Here is a 17,168-nt window from a genome sequence, read left to right on the forward strand (position 1 = left end):
CATAAAGTGTGTAGCATAGCATGGTGCCTGTGTGTTCCTGAAAGTAAAACTCTTAAATACTTAAAAGCAGACATTTCCATACCATAAACAGCAGTAAACTACTTTAATCTCTTATCTATCTTTGAAAGGAGAAAGCTTTAATTTAAATTATGTTGAATTGTTTTGTAACCAGGTAGATAAAATATATTCTAAAATAAAATAAACAAGGGATTTCTTTCATTTAATGGGTTTCCAGTTGTTTAAATCTTTTTAATATGAATAGGGTTTTCCCATGTTTAAAATACTGTAAGAAAAGGGATTTGCTTCAAAGTTGAGTGATATAAAGATCTGAAATCTTACTGCATTTTTCCCTCTCTTACATCTTCCTTTCACTGAAGTAAACCATTAAGGTTTTTTCAGTCTTATGTCATAGGTTATAATTTCTAGTCTCTTAATAGGTCTTGTTGCTCTTTTCTGAACTGCAGCAGCTGGTTCTTTTCCTTCTGTGCTATCCATCTAAGGATGGATACGCTAATGCGGCTCAGGCCGTAGCAGCATCACATGATGGGAAGAGATTTACCATTCTCTATTTGAGTATTCAATTGAAAGGAAGTCCAGTAAAAATACAGCAACATAACTTTTTCACATCTGCTGCTAAACAGCTAGATCCTGGGGGTTGGAGGAGTGTTCAGGGCAGGGGCTATGTTTAGCTGTTGACTTTGGATCTTTTTTGGTTTTGCTGGTATTTCTTGTTTAAAATCAATGTTAGATCAAAGTTGTGTTATCTTAACAGCCTCATTGTGGAGCTGTCACATAAGCCTGCATTAAAAATAGGTATAGTTTTGTGCGGAGGGTGTGGGATTTGTTTCTTTCAGGAAATTCAAACTGCAAAATTGAGACTGGCTTTAGCTATTGTGTCTTTTTTCTTTTTTTTAATTGATGAGATCACACTGAACATGTAACTGCAGCATTGGGAATTTAAGGTGATTGATGCTGTTTATACTTTCATTCATTTTCAACACAGAAGAGAGAAATTGTTTCACCATAAATGTCAAATGTCACTGTTCATAGCATTAGACCTTGGGAAACATTGTTGACAAGTTTGGTTGGGAGCTATGGGTACTAAATATAGTGGTCAGCATTACATAAGGATTTTCTTTCTTCTTTATTCAAGTTTTTCTTCCTTAGTCAAACTAGAGTTTCTTATGGAATCATGTAACCTCAAGAAAACAGTAAGCCAGCAACTGTGTGAACCTGTTCCCTGCTTGTAACAAATATGTGGAAGATTTCCTGCCTTCCATACTAACAGAATATAAAGTGTTTACTTGCAATAAAGTTTTGTGGGTATTTTTTTCTTTGTTAACTTCTAGCGTAAAGAAGTTTTTAACTATCATGTGAATTACCAAGAGAATACATTGTCGTGGTCCCAGGCTATTTGTGTTGTTTCTTATCCCCGACATTTTAATTCACCACTGAATTTATACTTTGCATGTTTAAGTACTGGTAAGACATGAAAGTTGGAGGGTTAAATCTGTAGACAGTGCTTTAAAGCTCCTATGATAATTGTTCTTAGGTATGTATTCCTTTACTGTGGCTCTTGAGACAACTATTTAATAGACAACATTTGAATAATACAAATGTGCGGTTGGTAAAAATGGATTAGGGTTTCAGGGTGGTACCAATGGGTGATATTTAATATTGAATGACATGTATTAAGACAAATGCTTTTATATATAATTTATTTGGCATTGTAAATGCATTTATCTTGTGAGATACAGACCCCCTGTTGCCACATGAAGTATTCTGGAAAGGTTTGGAGTAAATAAATAATAAAACCACTTTGATATACAATCTAACAATATTAAATATTAAGATTTTCACATGATTGATTTTAATACTTAATTAACTTATTTAAAGTCCAACGTACTTCTGGTTTTGTATTAAAGATCAGACAGGCAGAAGTTAAAATGCAGGAAATGTTATTAAGTGGGACAAAATTAATTTCATTTCATGATCATCAGACTCACTGGCTGTTAACCTGTCCATCAGTGGCATGATCTTGTTTGTTTTGTTCTGGACCCCGGATGATGTTAATCTGCTCTACCGTGTCAGTCTATTTTTATGTTTGCATCATTCTATTTTAATGCTACTTAATCTGATACATTTTATAAAAGAAAACAGACTTGCTTTATGCTCTCCAAAGTTTGTCAAATTGTGCACTTTTCTTCTGAGGGACTAAGTGTTCCTCCTAAAGCGTGTTTCTTCAGCGGGTGGTGGCAACCTGTGGAAGTGACTGAGTAGAAGCTAGCTTTAAACTGGGAGGGGGTGGAGTGTTTGGGTTTGGTGGATTTTTGTTGTGGGTCATTTTTTTTTTTGAGTCACTTGAACTAATATCTTCTGTATTTAAACAGAGGTGGTAGTAGTAAAGGGCTCAGGTATGGAGAGTAGAAGAGCTCAGTGCTATGAAATATCGGTGGTCCACAGTAAAAATCACTGCCAGAGCAAAGAATAAAGCAGTTAACATTACAGGTTGGGCAAAATTTTCAAAAATGCCTATTAATGAGTGTCTTAATAACAAGTACCCAGCCTGAAATATACCAAATGGTCCTCATTTTCCAAAGTTCATGCTCAGGACTGTCTCCTGCTCAATCCTCTATTCAGAGAAAACATGACTTTTTTTTTTCCTAATTTGGGAGGAATAATTTCAGGCCCAGAATATTTTGCCATTGAAAGAAAACCCAGGGTCTGGAACTGTTTCTAGATTATTTACAAGTCTTCTATGCTTTAAAATTGTTCTTATATAAAACATTGTTTATTATTTAAAACAATGTACTTCATTGTTTTAAATAAACACCATGCAAGTTTATTCTCCTAATAATTCCTTATCTACTTTAAAATGTTTTCACATTCTGTAGAATCCTTACTTCTGTGTGCTAACATTGCTTGATTACTTCATAAGCTGCAAATGAGGGGCAGAATTGTGAACCTTCATAACATGATGCTGCCAAACTTAACAAAACATGCATAAGACCATTACCACATCAGACACTTGCTTTTAGTCAGGTCGTTTTAATCAATTTGACTTCACAGGGCAGCTAATTTATCACTTAGCTAAACAAGTATTTCCTCTACTTGTCATCAATTTAAGTAATTAAAATGGTAAACTTTGCTATATGGCATGAAATAAAAGGCCCAAAGATAATTTGGAGAAGGTGGTTGATACAGTCTGATAGAGTGAATACAAAGTATTATTTAAATATTTTGATATGCTTCAGTAGTTTTCAGAAATGTCATATTCCAATAGCTTTGCTGGTACTGATATAAAGTGATTTTTATTTTTAGCATATCCAAGATTAAACAGCTTTGTTCAGCTTCTTCCTCAATATTAGCGGGTTCTCTTTTTCCTGTCTTTAAGCATAAAATGTTTTGCTTTTTTGCTTGATCGTTTGGGGATAAGAGGATGTCAGAGAGCAGGAGTGGGGCAAGTGCTGCAATTTGTGCAGTTGTTCTGCTGTGGTCCTAAGTACCTCCTCAAGCCTGCAATTCCTCTCCTTTCATTTCACCACAGGGGGATGGGAAGAGAGGGAAAATGGATGTTGCAAAAGCTCAGAATTGCCTGATTCTTTTTCACCTACTCAGTTGCACCTTGAGAATATGCTTTGTGAGACTGATGATATTTTCTAATTTTGCCCAAACAATATGAATATTCTTCACATCTTAAATATTAGTTTTGATATGTTTTGGTGTGTTTTGTAGTTTGAATAAATAATTTTTAAAAGTCTCTAAAAACACTGATGATTAAGGGAAACATTTTAGATGAAGTATTTTTAGGGTTTTTTATAAATTGAAATAATTTAGTAACTATTTTTGAAACAATGCTTGTTATCCATAAACTGGTCCTTTGAATACTGAGTATTTGTATTCAGTATCTGTTGCAGGTGAAGAGGTAAATGAACATCTTATGACTTGAAATAAGTTACAGTATTCATGTTCAACTTGTTTATGAAATACTGATTTTAAATTTATCAAAATTTTTGAGATTAGTTTTAGTCTTGCCACCTGCTCTCATGGTAGTGAATAGTCTCACTGCTAAAAGAACTCTAGAAGTTTGTTTTTAATTTGAACTTTTCATCTTCTAACTGAAAACTTATTATAATCAGTTTATTGTATGAACATTTATTATAATCTTACTACAGATTACTCTGATGTTTTGTACAGTTCTGGTTATAGCAGTATACTTTTATGTTTGTGTAATACATGTTTTTGCCGTGTTTTGCCCAACTCCAGTCCAGACACAACTGGTGCTTCATTGGCAGTTCAGCTAATGATAGAAGAATATCTCACTTAGAATTTTCTCTTTGTCTTGTATTTCTAGATAGATAGATATGAGTTAAGCATATTAATGGAAGATGAAGTATGGTTGAGTTGAAGCTGTTGCTACTGACAGTCTGATGAAGAAGTGGTTTTCATTTTGAATGTTTTAAATGTTATTTTTTTAAGCATTCCAAATTCACAGGTTTGTATACAGGAAAAATGGCAATGCTGATGAAGGCATAGCTGTGTAAGAAAAATTAATCTATGGCAAGTGGTGGTAGAAATAATATTATGTGTTAGAGCAGCTAATACAGAAGGCAAAAAAATTGTAAACTCTGGTGCACAAACTTCCTCATGTGTAAAAAAGAAGCAGCAGACCTCAAAGCTAAGTACTCACTGAGAACAAGAAACGTTCTCTGAATTAGAATGGGTATGTTAAAACTAACTATCTAATACAACAAGTAGCTGATCCCTGCTGTGTAGAAAGAGGTTGTTAGTAAGGTGGATGTTAGTAAACATCAGTTAAGTTTTTTCTAATGGAAACAGGTTGGTATTTTATCACCCATGGAATATGGAGGAGGTCACAGAGAGAGATGATATAAGCAAGTATCTTCATAGAGTCCCTTTAATATCCAGTGGAGTTCTGTGTTGAGTCCATAAGCCTATCTTTTGAGGGATTTTTGGTCTCCATTGAGAAACTAGGCTGTCAGGTCACAGACGTACTGGAAAGCAGACTGGATTCACTCAATGTGCGTTTGTCCATGAGGAGCAGACTGGTGATGCTCTCCTCCGTGGTGCGTGAGGACTCCCCCTGCTTGCATACTTAAGGAGAGTAGCCAGTCAAGGAGTTTATATGCCTGTATTTTCCTTGGGCTCACGGGTAGATTAGTGTCTCTTTTCATTTCCCTAACTAGATAAATGTTTCCTGTGTAGCTTTAATTATTTTTTTTCATGTATATTAAAGAATAGTTGAACTCTCAGTGCTGGGAAGGGTGCCTGGTCTTCAAGTTTTTATTGCTTCATCTTTGGAGGGGATAAAAAAAGTAGGAATAGGTAAGAGACACTATTAGCTTTGTCTGAGATGTGAGGGTTATCTAGATAGCCAGTATCGAGTCTTGTAATCTAATAATTGAATTTCGGATTTTTATAGCATTTTTATTGTTTCACATTGAGAAAATTTTTAAATTGCATCTTATTTAATATGAACAATATGTTATAGGCCATTACAAATCAACTACAAACCTGTAAAGAATTAATCTGTCTCAGAGTAAGATCCCAAGTGTGATCATAATTGTTTAATAGATCTCTTTGCTCTTTGTTTGAAGATCTGAAAAGAACTTAAGTATAAAACTGTAAAGAAAATTGCTTGGACTAAGGAGTGACAAGACTAATAGACAGTGATTTTTTTTTTATACTAATCAAATGTATCCATAAACAAAACACAAGTAACTGATTAAATCACTGTGCAAGTATCAAAACTAAATCTATTTGTCTGTTTAAAACTGCACTAACCCTCTGTAAAGTAAATTATGGCTCTTATATGTTGTAAAGGCATGGCATTAGGGGAGTATTTTAAAAAAGAGAAGGTAGATACAGAACCGAAGAATATAGAAGAATAAACTTACTAGAGCTAATTTTGTATCATGTTAGAAATGTAAGACAATGTAAGTCTGAAGCATATTGTGTCTTAACTAAATAGTGGCTGCTAGAACTACAAAGTCTGGTAAGGTCATTTTGCACATAGTTCTCAGTTTGAAAGGCACTCAGGGTTATGCCTTTGTCAGATCATGTATCAATGTCTGAAAGAACCGTAAAAATAAAAAGTTAAGCTCTGGCATCACAGTTTGAAATAAGCTTGTAATTTTTGTGAAGACAAAATCAACAGATCAGTACAAAGGTAATTACAATGATACAGCAAAGGGAACAAGTGTAGCAACTAAAATTCCAGCAGGAGAAAATTATGAAAATCTCTTTCTCCAAAGTTGTTTTCTGTGGATTTTTTTTATAAGTAAGTTCTATCAAGTTTCATTTATTTTTTTAAGATATCAGGTGGTTATAAGCACGTCTCTAGATTATGTAGCCATAAGACTGAAGGTAAACATTGAAATGTTATTTAAGCAGCTAGCAAGTTTATAAATGTTTTTCTCCAAGTTACCATTCATGCATTTTTTATGAATATCGTTTATGGATTACATAGGAAACGCATGATGTGCACTTGCACTCATAATACATTTTGTTGAGCATGTACAAAGAGTTGTTTAAGGCAATTCTGTGTTTTAATGGTGTATTTTATCATATGGTTATAAGATTGTAATAATTTGATATAAATGTGTATCACTGCAAAAATGGTCAGTCCTACCTTCCCTCAGTTCTGGCTGCTTGTTCCCAAGAGCTTCAGATGTTCTCTTCGAGCTAAAAAGTAGTGAGAGATGATGGCACGATGATTTTAGCATAACAGTAACATAGATGTCGAGGCAAATAAAGGATAAAACACATGAGGGATACAGCTGAGAGAGCATCCTTTCAGAAATGGTCTGGGTGCATTGGTTTGAAGAAAATGCCTAACAGTGGCCCAACTACCTTTGTTTATTATTTAGCTTTTGGTGTGTTCTCTGGGTGGTTTTTTTCATTTATTTGGTTGGTTGGTTGGTTGGGTTTTGGGTAGTATATAAAACTAGAAATGTCTTAAGAATCCTAGTCCTCATTCATTGTCATTCATTTATTGACAGTAAACTGAAGGTATAAAGCATATATGCTCAATTCCATGCCTTGTAAGCACCAAAGAAAAAGCATAATTAGTGATTTCTGAATTGATAATATACCAATCCTGAAAGTGTAGGTCTGTTCTATATTCTATATTCTATATTCTATATTCTATATTCTATATTCATTCTATATTCTATCCTGTTTCTCTTTGTGTTTGTACATTTCTTTTTAAATATTATTTTCTTGGAGTTAAGATGTTAAACTATGCAGTTACAGTAAGTGATATTTAAAACTCAGATGGCAGTCATAGGTAGCTACTTAGTTTGCTTGGGCAAATCAAACCTATTTGTCTGGCATAGTTCTTTTGTGTTGCAAGTTAAGCTACATCTCTTTCAGGCTGTTAATAATTTGCTGTACAGTGACAAACATGCAGTCTTAACAAATGTACTCTTGCACTGTTAATGCACAGGAAAGGTCATTTTTCCTTCTTACTCCTCTGACCATCTGCTTTTCACCCCTTTATTGGCATCCTCTTATTCGTTGCAACAAATATTACTTCCAACACTCCTCACATTGATTTCTAACATAGTTCTTGTTCACTTATATGGTAGTGATTTGAATGCTACTCAACAGCCTGCAATGATGAACCTGCATCACCCACTTCCTGGGTTTTCAACTTTGTGCTTTTTCCCCTTTTGCCCTGCATTTTTGGAAGAGCTTCTTTGTGAATACCTACTAGCCAGATGATAGTGTTTCTTCAAATGTCTCTTTAACATCATCTTTCTAGAAAGCTAATATAAATCTTGATCTTCAGCTGTCATACCAGTCAATATTATCTCATTCTCTCTTTTTGCATGTGTTCTCATCTCTCTCTCTCTCTGCTGTCTTATACTTCATCTATGATTTCTGAAAAAGTAGTGGTTAAAAGGAAGTTTTTCTAGGATAAGAGATCCTGAGTCCCGTAGAGTGATGATGAGTCACCTCAGCTTTGTTCTATAACCTTCATCATCCCTAAGGACTAGCATCAGTTCTCCCTGGAATCAAACCTGAAGATGAGTTGAGTAAGTTAGAAAAAGGAAGGAAAGAGGTTTCTGCCCCACTTTACAGTCTGTTGAAACCACACTTGGACTTTTACTTGCAGTATGATAGTTGGAGGTACTACAATTCTTTTGGATTCCAAATAATAAAAAATTTGAATGGAAACACTGATGTTCTGCTATTAGACATCTAATGGTGATGTTATGCTTGGAAAATCAGGAAACGTTTTAAGCATTTTTAATATTGACTTGTGAGATTGAAAAAATAGCTGAAGGAACACTGAAGTGTTTGTTTCTCTGTTTGTTTTTTTTTTTCTCCAGATAAATACCCTTTAGCTGGAATTTACTATTGCCAGTATGTATCATTCTGTGTCTGAAACCAGTCACCCTTTGCAAACAGAGGAACAAGAAATAGGCATTGATCCCTTGCAGAGTTATTTGCACAAGCCAGGTGAAGGTGAGTTTTGTATCTCTGTATGGTTTTGACTTTATACCTATAAACATTATATAAGTGTGTCATGATAACTGTAGCTGTCATAATTTGTTTAATTCTCTCAATGAAGTTGAACAGGGCAACTTAAAGAACATTTCACAGAGTATGTGTAGAACACTCTGACACTAATGAAAACCACGAAAAGTCAACTTTCAATTACAGACAGAAACATTAGCCAAATGTTTAATGCGCTGTCATCCTTTTTTAATCATAAACCAAACACTGACTTCAGCATAAGAATATTGAAATGCAGCATGGTTTCATGTTACTTTCTCAAGCATGGTTTTAGACTGCCTTAGTTTTAGGGATTTCTTCTGGTTTCTTTTTTAATTCTGCAGTAAAGTTCAGTATGTTATTTTGGCTGAGATTATGCAAATAAAAAGGCTGATTTTCCTTTTTTTGTTGTTTGACTCAGCACCTATATTCTTATTTCGAAAAAAAATCTGGAAGTTGAGTTAGAATGAACAGGCTCTAAAGGTAGAAATTACTGTGTAACCTAAAGTAAATTTATTAAATGCAGTATTTGGAAGACTTTAATGAACAGTGAGAACAAACTGCTTGCATAATGCAATGAATGTCTGTGTTGCTTGTCTTTTCTACTTATTTGCTAGTAGTGACAGTATAGTTGGTTCGAAGAAAGTGATAAGCTTAACGAGAAAGCTCGTCCTTGTCATGAAAACATTCCTCAAGTACTCAGTTATGCACAGTGGCACCTTAACTACCTGTAATTTTCCAGTCATTGAACACATGTACCAGGAGGGCAAAATAAAAAATTTATTTTAAATTAGAGTTGAAACAACTTTGTCACATTTCCTAAGTCCCTCACCCAGATCAACCAGTCTGTGTGGGTGTATCTGTCTATAAATCTTCTGTTTACTAGTGCTTATTAAAAAAGCTATGGGAAGTTTTGTTTAGTTGTGTTTATTACTTCAGTTTATAAGAAGCTGATGTTTTGCTTTAAAATATATTAGTAAAAGTTCCTTGTCCCTTTGAGCTAATTTTTTAAAATTTTTTCTGCATTGGTTTATAGAGCTTTTTCAATGTTAGAAGATGAGAATGAACATCTAGGGGGAAGTATTTTAAAACCTGACAATTAAATGAAATAGCTTTTCTAGGTCAGTGCCACTCCTCTATTATATTTGACATCTTAACAATATGGAGCCATTTTAGTTTGCTAAACTAAATGCACTTTTGTCCATGTTTTTAGAAACTTGAAAATAATCTTTTGCAATAACCTAAAATACTAACCATTTTCCAGAGGAAATATAGCTTGCTTCTAGTCAACTCCAATCAAGAAAAAGATAAGCATTTTCTTCTGATCATTTTCCTTAAAAAATACTGGTAATTCTCTCAACTTGGTTTCAAGAAAAAACAAGATTTTTACCCTGTTTAAAAAAAAAAAAAACACTTTAAATTAATTTTGCCCTTTATTGTGCCCAGAGCGATTAGTTACCTTGACTGAAAAGGTTTCTCATTTTTATCCCAACCTTAACAGTTCTATGACATACAAAGTTATTAGTATTGAATTGATGTTTAAAAGTGCCATTAATTCATTTACCCCAAATGTTCATTAACAATGTAAATGTATGCTGATGTTCTATGAGACAAGGAAGTGACTAATGACTCTTCGCACTAACAACACTTAAAATGAATAGAAACTTTAGATAGCTAATCTTGAAGTAATCAAGACCCTCATTCAGCTTGGCATCTCTGTATGCTCTAAAACAGCTGTCAACTGTTAAAAATATATACACAACACACACATACGCACATGCGAAGATAAAGATATGTAAATACATGGTTCCCCAAGTCATAAAGGTTACCAACTATGGTATATTTTTTATGTTCTATCTATGTAAATATTTTATATAAAGCATCCATTTCATCTCCATAGGATTTTTTACTGTGAAACACATACTGCATTTTAATTTGAAACTTTATGTATCCCAAACAAATCTTTGAAGTTTTAATATTTCATTTTAAATAAAACATAGACTTAGATGGTGTTACATCTTTGGACATCAAAGTATACAGTCATTCCTGTCCATGCAGTCTGTCCATCCTTGTCTTCACAGAAGTATTTCAAGACAAAGTTTTTCAGCTTGACCTCAAGTTTCAGGCATTATACAGAATCAACTTGGTGAAAATCTGTATCTTCTGTATCATATATCCTAGGAATATGGAAGAGAGGTGATCCATCAGTTGGAGATGTTCTATGAAATATTATAGAATATCAGGACATCTGAATTGTTTTTTTGAAGCTGTGCTGTGTACTTAAAGTATTATCTTGAAGGCAAAGTGATAGAAGTCTTCACTTAGATGGGGTAATAAAAATAAAACATCACTGATAAGGATGCTGAAATAAAATATTTAATCATAGACCTAGTCAAATTCATTAATCTACATGAAGTATTGTATTTTTAGTATGTGCTGCTGATACCAAAAGCTGATGGAGAAGCAGGAGATGTTCTGTCCAGCTCGAATTTTGAAATACTCTTAGAAGGCATTTTCATAAAATGAAAGAAATCTCAGAAATACATGGATTGCTGTGAGGCATAGCTGGTTGGAAAACTGCATGCATAGACTACTTTTTGTTCACTTACTGTCAGCTAGGAAGGATATATTGGATGGGATTCCAGAAATATGTTGATTGAGTCTAGTAGTATTCAGTGCTTTTATTAAAATCTCAGTGAAGCTATATAGAGAAAACATGGTTTATTTGAGACAGGGCTCTTAGCACAATGAAGGGCACACATACAGTTCAAAGTATTCTTGAGATTTTGGAGAAGTGGCCTGAGAAGAATGAGATATGGTTCGCTAGGAACAGCTGCAAGGATTAATGTTGCGAATGCTAGGCAGGAGACAATTACCTAGCTGAAAAAAACAAAAGTAGAGCATTACAGATGAGGTAAGTGTCATTTGGAGAAAGATCTGGGCGTTCATAGCACTCCAAATTTTGTGTAACTGAGGAACTTTCAATCTTGAGTTATGATGAGTCATGAGAATGTGCTTGTTTGCAAGTTTTAAAAATTCAGGAGAGGCTGTTAACTAATTGACAGTCAAGATCTTTTTTCTATCCCTTTAAAATATTAAAAAAAAAATAGATAAGATAGTGTTTCAGTCTTTTTCTGATGGTTGATTTGGCCTATGCTATTCTCCTTATGTCTGATTTTTTTTCAAGATAGAAGATTGTGCATTGAGTATATGTATTTATATATGCTTTTTTAATATCATTCTTAATGGTAAGAAATCTGTGGCAGAGATTCTTACTTTTGTATTTTGATACTTCAAATGGAAGATTTAATTCATTTAAGAAATTTTAAGTTTGGATTATATCTTTTAGATCTGGTTGTATTTTAATTTACATGCATGTATGTATGTGTGCATTGTTGTTTGCTTTTGACTATAGTAAGTTAATGGTATCTTGCTACATTTTCTGTTCTAAGAATCTTCATGATATTGTTCATTTTATTCTAACAATTTTTTTAATTATTCCCCCTGAAATAGGGAACTTTATCAGAGAAACTGATGAACCTTACTTTTTTTAATCTCCAGCAGAGACTTTATAAATCCTGAATATATGAAATTTCAGAAACTTTGTTATTCTGCCTTCTCTTTCTGCATTGCATCTGACAAAATATTTTGTTTGTTTCCAGATGCTTGAGGTTTCTATTACATTAAAATGGAATAACTAGGTTAACTGTTTCTGACCTGCTGTAAATTTTTACTCTGAGTTACAGCATTCACCACATTCTGACACAAGTTGTAAAGAGTGTAGTAGGTAGTATTCCCATTTCATTGATGTAATGAGAAAGTTGATCCTCTAAGGACAGGCTGGAACAATGCATTTAATACTCTTCAATTTAATTTGCTCGATATCACAATTAATACAATTAAGGTCACTTGAAATGAAACTATTAACGAATTGGGTAATTTACTTTAACAATGTCAGTGTGTTCTCACAATTACATTTGCTTTAATTAGTGTACAAGCTATTACTTAATAGCATACTTCACATAGAAAAATGTAATGTGTTCTTTGTTCTTAATAGAAGAAAAGGGGAAATGTTTAATGGGTATGAGTGGTTTGGATTTGGAGTTGGAGGGGGGGATATATTTAATGTTCGAAGGCTACAGTTGGTGAGGACAGAGAAGGCTGATGTAGCTGGAAGGACAAAGATAACTACCAGAGTGTGTGACTAAAAGTAATCCAGTTGAAGATAGATCAGTTGCCCACCTCATACTTACCATTGCATCCATCCTCATTGTCGAGGTTGCAGTGAAAAAAATATGAGAGATAGCAAGAGAACATTCATATTTCCATTTTGATCATATTCTATGTGTTTCCATTGCTTTTCTTTGGAGAATTTTCCTGGTTTGGTATTAACCTCATAACTCTGATCACTGGAAAGTATTACCATGTAGAACTACACCTTGCATGAAATTTGAGATACCTGGTTTATATCAGTGTTATACAGAAAACATCTAGAAAATGAGGGGAATGAATTAATAAAGTAAATGTCACCTTTTCTGGACCTAACAGGACCCATGCGCTATCAAATAATTTCCCCAAATCTTAAGTGTCATTCATACGGAACTGCTTTGGTCTTGGGTACATCCTTTCACCTTCTGGGGTTAAGCGAATTTTTGATGTCAGAAAATTGTATTATCTCCTAATCAATCAGTAGCTATTCAGTGTTACAAGTTGGGTGTTTTTGCCCTTACAACCCCCTTCAGTCAGGGAGACAACGCTAATGCAGATTGCCCTGTATGGCATTTATCTGTCTCTGGTTTTAGAGATCATTTCCATGATGACATTTAAAAGAAGCAGCCACAGAAGTCTAGACCTCTTTGTGTGAGAAGTACATTCCTAGGTAAAAGCACCTGAGAATGCAAATATAGTGAGTTCTTGGAGCCTCACTACTTTCTTATCAAATATTTTTGGTAGTGTATTGTATGACGTCATGTTTGTCATGTAATGTGTGTTCTTTCATCTTCTCTACAGGGAGGGACATGTACATGAAGTAGAGCATTATGGTTTTAAGAATCCTTTTAAATATGCATGCTACTTTGTGTTTTCATTTAAAAGACAAGATTACAACAGAGAACCTCTTTGTATTATATTGGAACAGAAGATACTTGAGGGTTGTGATTACTCTTAACATCTTTGGGATTTCACACTATGGCCAGCACCAGGCCCTGAGAACCCCCCGTGTCCTTCATTGGCAAGTCTCACCCTTCAGGCAGAAAGCTTCAGTGTGCCCCACCATCACAGTTGTTACTAGTCGTCCTCGTTCAAAACCCTTGTGCTTCTCCTCCTGGGCTTGGCTTTTCCATTAAAGGCACTGAAGAGCTGTCTTCAGTCTGGTTTGCTTTGTATTGGATGAATAAAAGCAAGAATGGTTTTCACATCTTCAAACACCATATGCTAACTAACAAGCATTTTAATATTCATTTATTAATAATAACTACTGTTTAGGTTGCTTCTAATTGAGCAGCAACAAGATTGTAGTGACAAAGGCTGTTGGAGCAACACAGTATGTCTTGAGCTAACTCAGCCTGTCACTAGCTCCTTCCCTACAGGACTTCATTTTCTCTTTTCTGTATTAGAAATACATTGTTATTAAGAAATCAGTTAATGCAGGAGCCATGCATGTTTAAAAATATTTTTTTTAATATAAAGTTAGTTGAAATTTGTCAACACACACTATATTTTTTCCTTTAAAAGCTGTATTTTTACAGGTGTTGACATGCCCATAGAAATTTGCCAGTTGTGGGCCCTTTGGTTTCAGTGCCTTACTGCAAATTTGTATTTTAGGAACTGCAGGAGTATTTTAAATTACTTCAGCTGTGGGAGTTAATGTGAGTAGCTGACACAGTCTTGTGGCTTACCTGCTTACAGAACTGGATTTTCCTCTTAGAATTGGTAGCTCCATTTTTAGTTTAATTTTTTGTGTGTGCTTTCATGTGAGTTGCACATTACATTAATTCCAGTTTGGAGGTTATAATGTGGCATGGGTAACTGGCACAAACATCATTTAGGGAAATTGACTTCAGTGGTTGGTAAAGCAGGTATTAGAGAAGACCGTTTGGACAGCAATGTCTGTTGATCTAAAATAAATCTAAGATATTAATTTTGAAAGTTTTACTCTAAATTGGTGTATGAAAATAAGACCATTCTCACTAATGACACTGGCACACTACCTTGGTTCAGTCATCTCAGCTGGGAGTTTCCAGTTATTTCCAGATAGAGTCCTGCCTGAATACTGACATAAATCACTTGTCAGCCTCATGTCATTCTTCTAATAAGTCCTTGTGACTCTACTTTGGGAAAATCTGATTTCAGCATTTCTTTTTCTTTTCCTGGCTTTTTCCAAATCCAGTTTAAAGCTCAACTAGTTGGCTCTCATCTCACTTCCTGGTATACCTGTAGTACAATACGTGCAGTATAAAAGGAAATTATGCATGTTGAATGAAAAAGAAAGATTTTGTTTACTAAATTTCACATGCTTAGAGGAGCTTCAAATACCAAGCAAAAATTTCCATTTTAAGTATAGTAACCTACTGAACAACAAAATTAAAACAGAATAATCTTTTTTAATGTGACCTCTGTAAAATGTAATTAAGAGTATGTTGAAAGTAGCTCATTATTAGAAGTTTTACAGAAGCTAACAATGAGAATGGAACAATTCTTTGAATATTTTACTCAGACTTGATACAGAAATATAATATGAAAGTTACTACCAGTAAACACCTCACATATTAAGTGTTTCCAGGCAATGATCAAATTATGTTAAATGGCTATATCTCCTACATATGGAAAAGACAGGTTCTCTTAATTTAAAAAAGTTGAACTGTACAAGTTTGATTGTACTCGTGTATGTATAATAAAAGACTAGTAAATCAGAATTCTAGCTGAGGCCAGCACGATTGGTACAGGATAATAATTAAATGTTTTGAGTTCACTTCTGTCCTGATGTACAGAAGATTGTAATTTACAAAGCAGTCTGTGAATTGTGTGCAGCTAGCTGATGTTACAGACCTCTGTATCTGAGATTAAATGAATGTTAAAACATTTTGAAAGAGTTTAACTGCCACAGATTTGATTGTATTAGAAAATGATTGCTCTATATAACAGAAATATGTCAGCACAGATGGGATCTTTCCTGTCTTTCATATATGTGGACATTTATAAAGAAGTGGAATTCCTTATTTTAGAAAGGGAAGGCTTACACTTACTTTCACTTAAGTGCCAAGTGATACTGCAAAGCTTCAATTTTAGGCTTCTGATTGACTAATAAGCCTTATTCTTTAGCCTCCTTGGTACCCCTGTCCTTGTCCTCTTTGGACATGCAAAATTTAAGAGGTGTGAAAGGGGAGAGGTATGAAGTGCCATCATACTTATTTTAAGTGTTAAGAAATTATCTGGTACGATGTGTATAATTTATTGACAATCTGGCCTTTTAACAAAGAAAAATAGGCCTATGCTTAGGTTGCCACTGCTGCAACCGAAACAGCTGATACTTTAATGAACAACATACTGAGGGCCATCCAGGACATAAGGCAAATTAAGCAGGTTACAAACTGCGTATCTTCTGTTTAGGTGGAGGAGATCTCCCCAGCTCTGACAATTAGCTCCACTGATCAGGCAAGCAGACAGACAGAAACAGAAGGAGGCCATTTGTATCAATTTGAGGAACAGAACTAGTAATGAAGTAAAATATCCATACCAGGTAGTTTCACCTCCACTTTGGAACAGATATTTCTAACTGTCGGCTTCAGCTTCGCAATAACAAATAAATAAATAAATACGTGCTGCTTAACAAAAGCTTATTTACTGTTGTTTACAAATCGAGAGCAAAGGAATAATAATACTTCTAACCTAGAGGGTTTTTTAAAAAGGAGAAAACATTTTCTGGACATACAAGCAAATATGAATCTTGGTAACCTGACAGCTTTGTTTAAACAATGAATTTGAGTTTCCTTTCATGAAAATCTTTTCAAAGTACAGCAATTCAGCTGTGAAAACCTGAATACATTAATGATGACAAAGAACCTCTGGAATGAGCCAACATTTGTTTTTGTTCTTTTACAACGTTTCCTGATGAATTGCACATACAAAAGTGTTGCAAGTTATTTTAATTTTCTTTTCTTACTTTGATAATAAATGTCTCCACTGTTTACCTTTTTGGTTAAGGTATCTTATTATTACTAATCATCTTTAATTATTTATAGCAACATGACTGTGAAAGATGTTTCTTAAAGAGTCAGGGACCTGATCCTGAGCCTATTAAAATTAATGGCTAGATTCCAATTGACTGTAAAGGTAACAAGCCTGAGTGCCCTTATTGTCTAAGGGAAGCAGTAATTTAGACCAAGGTACTGGATTGTGGTTAGTTACTTGGAGTTCCTTGATTTTGGCTGTGTTCAGATTTTAAGCATTTGTTGTCAAGATTTAGCCATGTAGAGGCAGAGTGCATATAACTGACTTAAAAGTCCTGGTCTTCATTTTACTCATAAGGTACACAATAATTCAAAAAAGGCTAAATATACAGGATAATGGGAGAACACCTTTTTCTCCAAACAAAATGTGAATAGCCTTTCTGCTTTTGTCTGTCTTGCTCCACAGTCAACAAAATA

General features: G+C 34.3%; 1 protein-coding gene across 4 annotated transcripts in view; it reads left to right on the forward strand.

Annotated features, from left to right (window-relative positions):
* TBC1D5 (TBC1 domain family member 5) overlaps positions 1–17,168 on the forward strand; it is a 325,748-nt gene that overhangs the window by 126,052 nt on the left and 182,528 nt on the right. For all 4 annotated transcript variants that reach the window (XM_026842526.1, XM_026842528.1, XM_026842527.1 and 1 more), the window contains one exon: positions 8,358–8,493. In XM_026842526.1, coding sequence (XP_026698327.1) covers positions 8,394–8,493 — 100 coding nt within the window. In that variant the 5' untranslated portion in view covers positions 8,358–8,393. The remainder of the gene's footprint in view (positions 1–8,357; positions 8,494–17,168) is intronic.

This window comes from Athene cunicularia, assembly GCF_003259725.1.
Source record: "Athene cunicularia isolate RWA chromosome 2 unlocalized genomic scaffold, athCun1 chr2_part1, whole genome shotgun sequence".
In the NCBI taxonomy this organism is placed as follows: domain Eukaryota; kingdom Metazoa; phylum Chordata; class Aves; order Strigiformes; family Strigidae; genus Athene; species Athene cunicularia.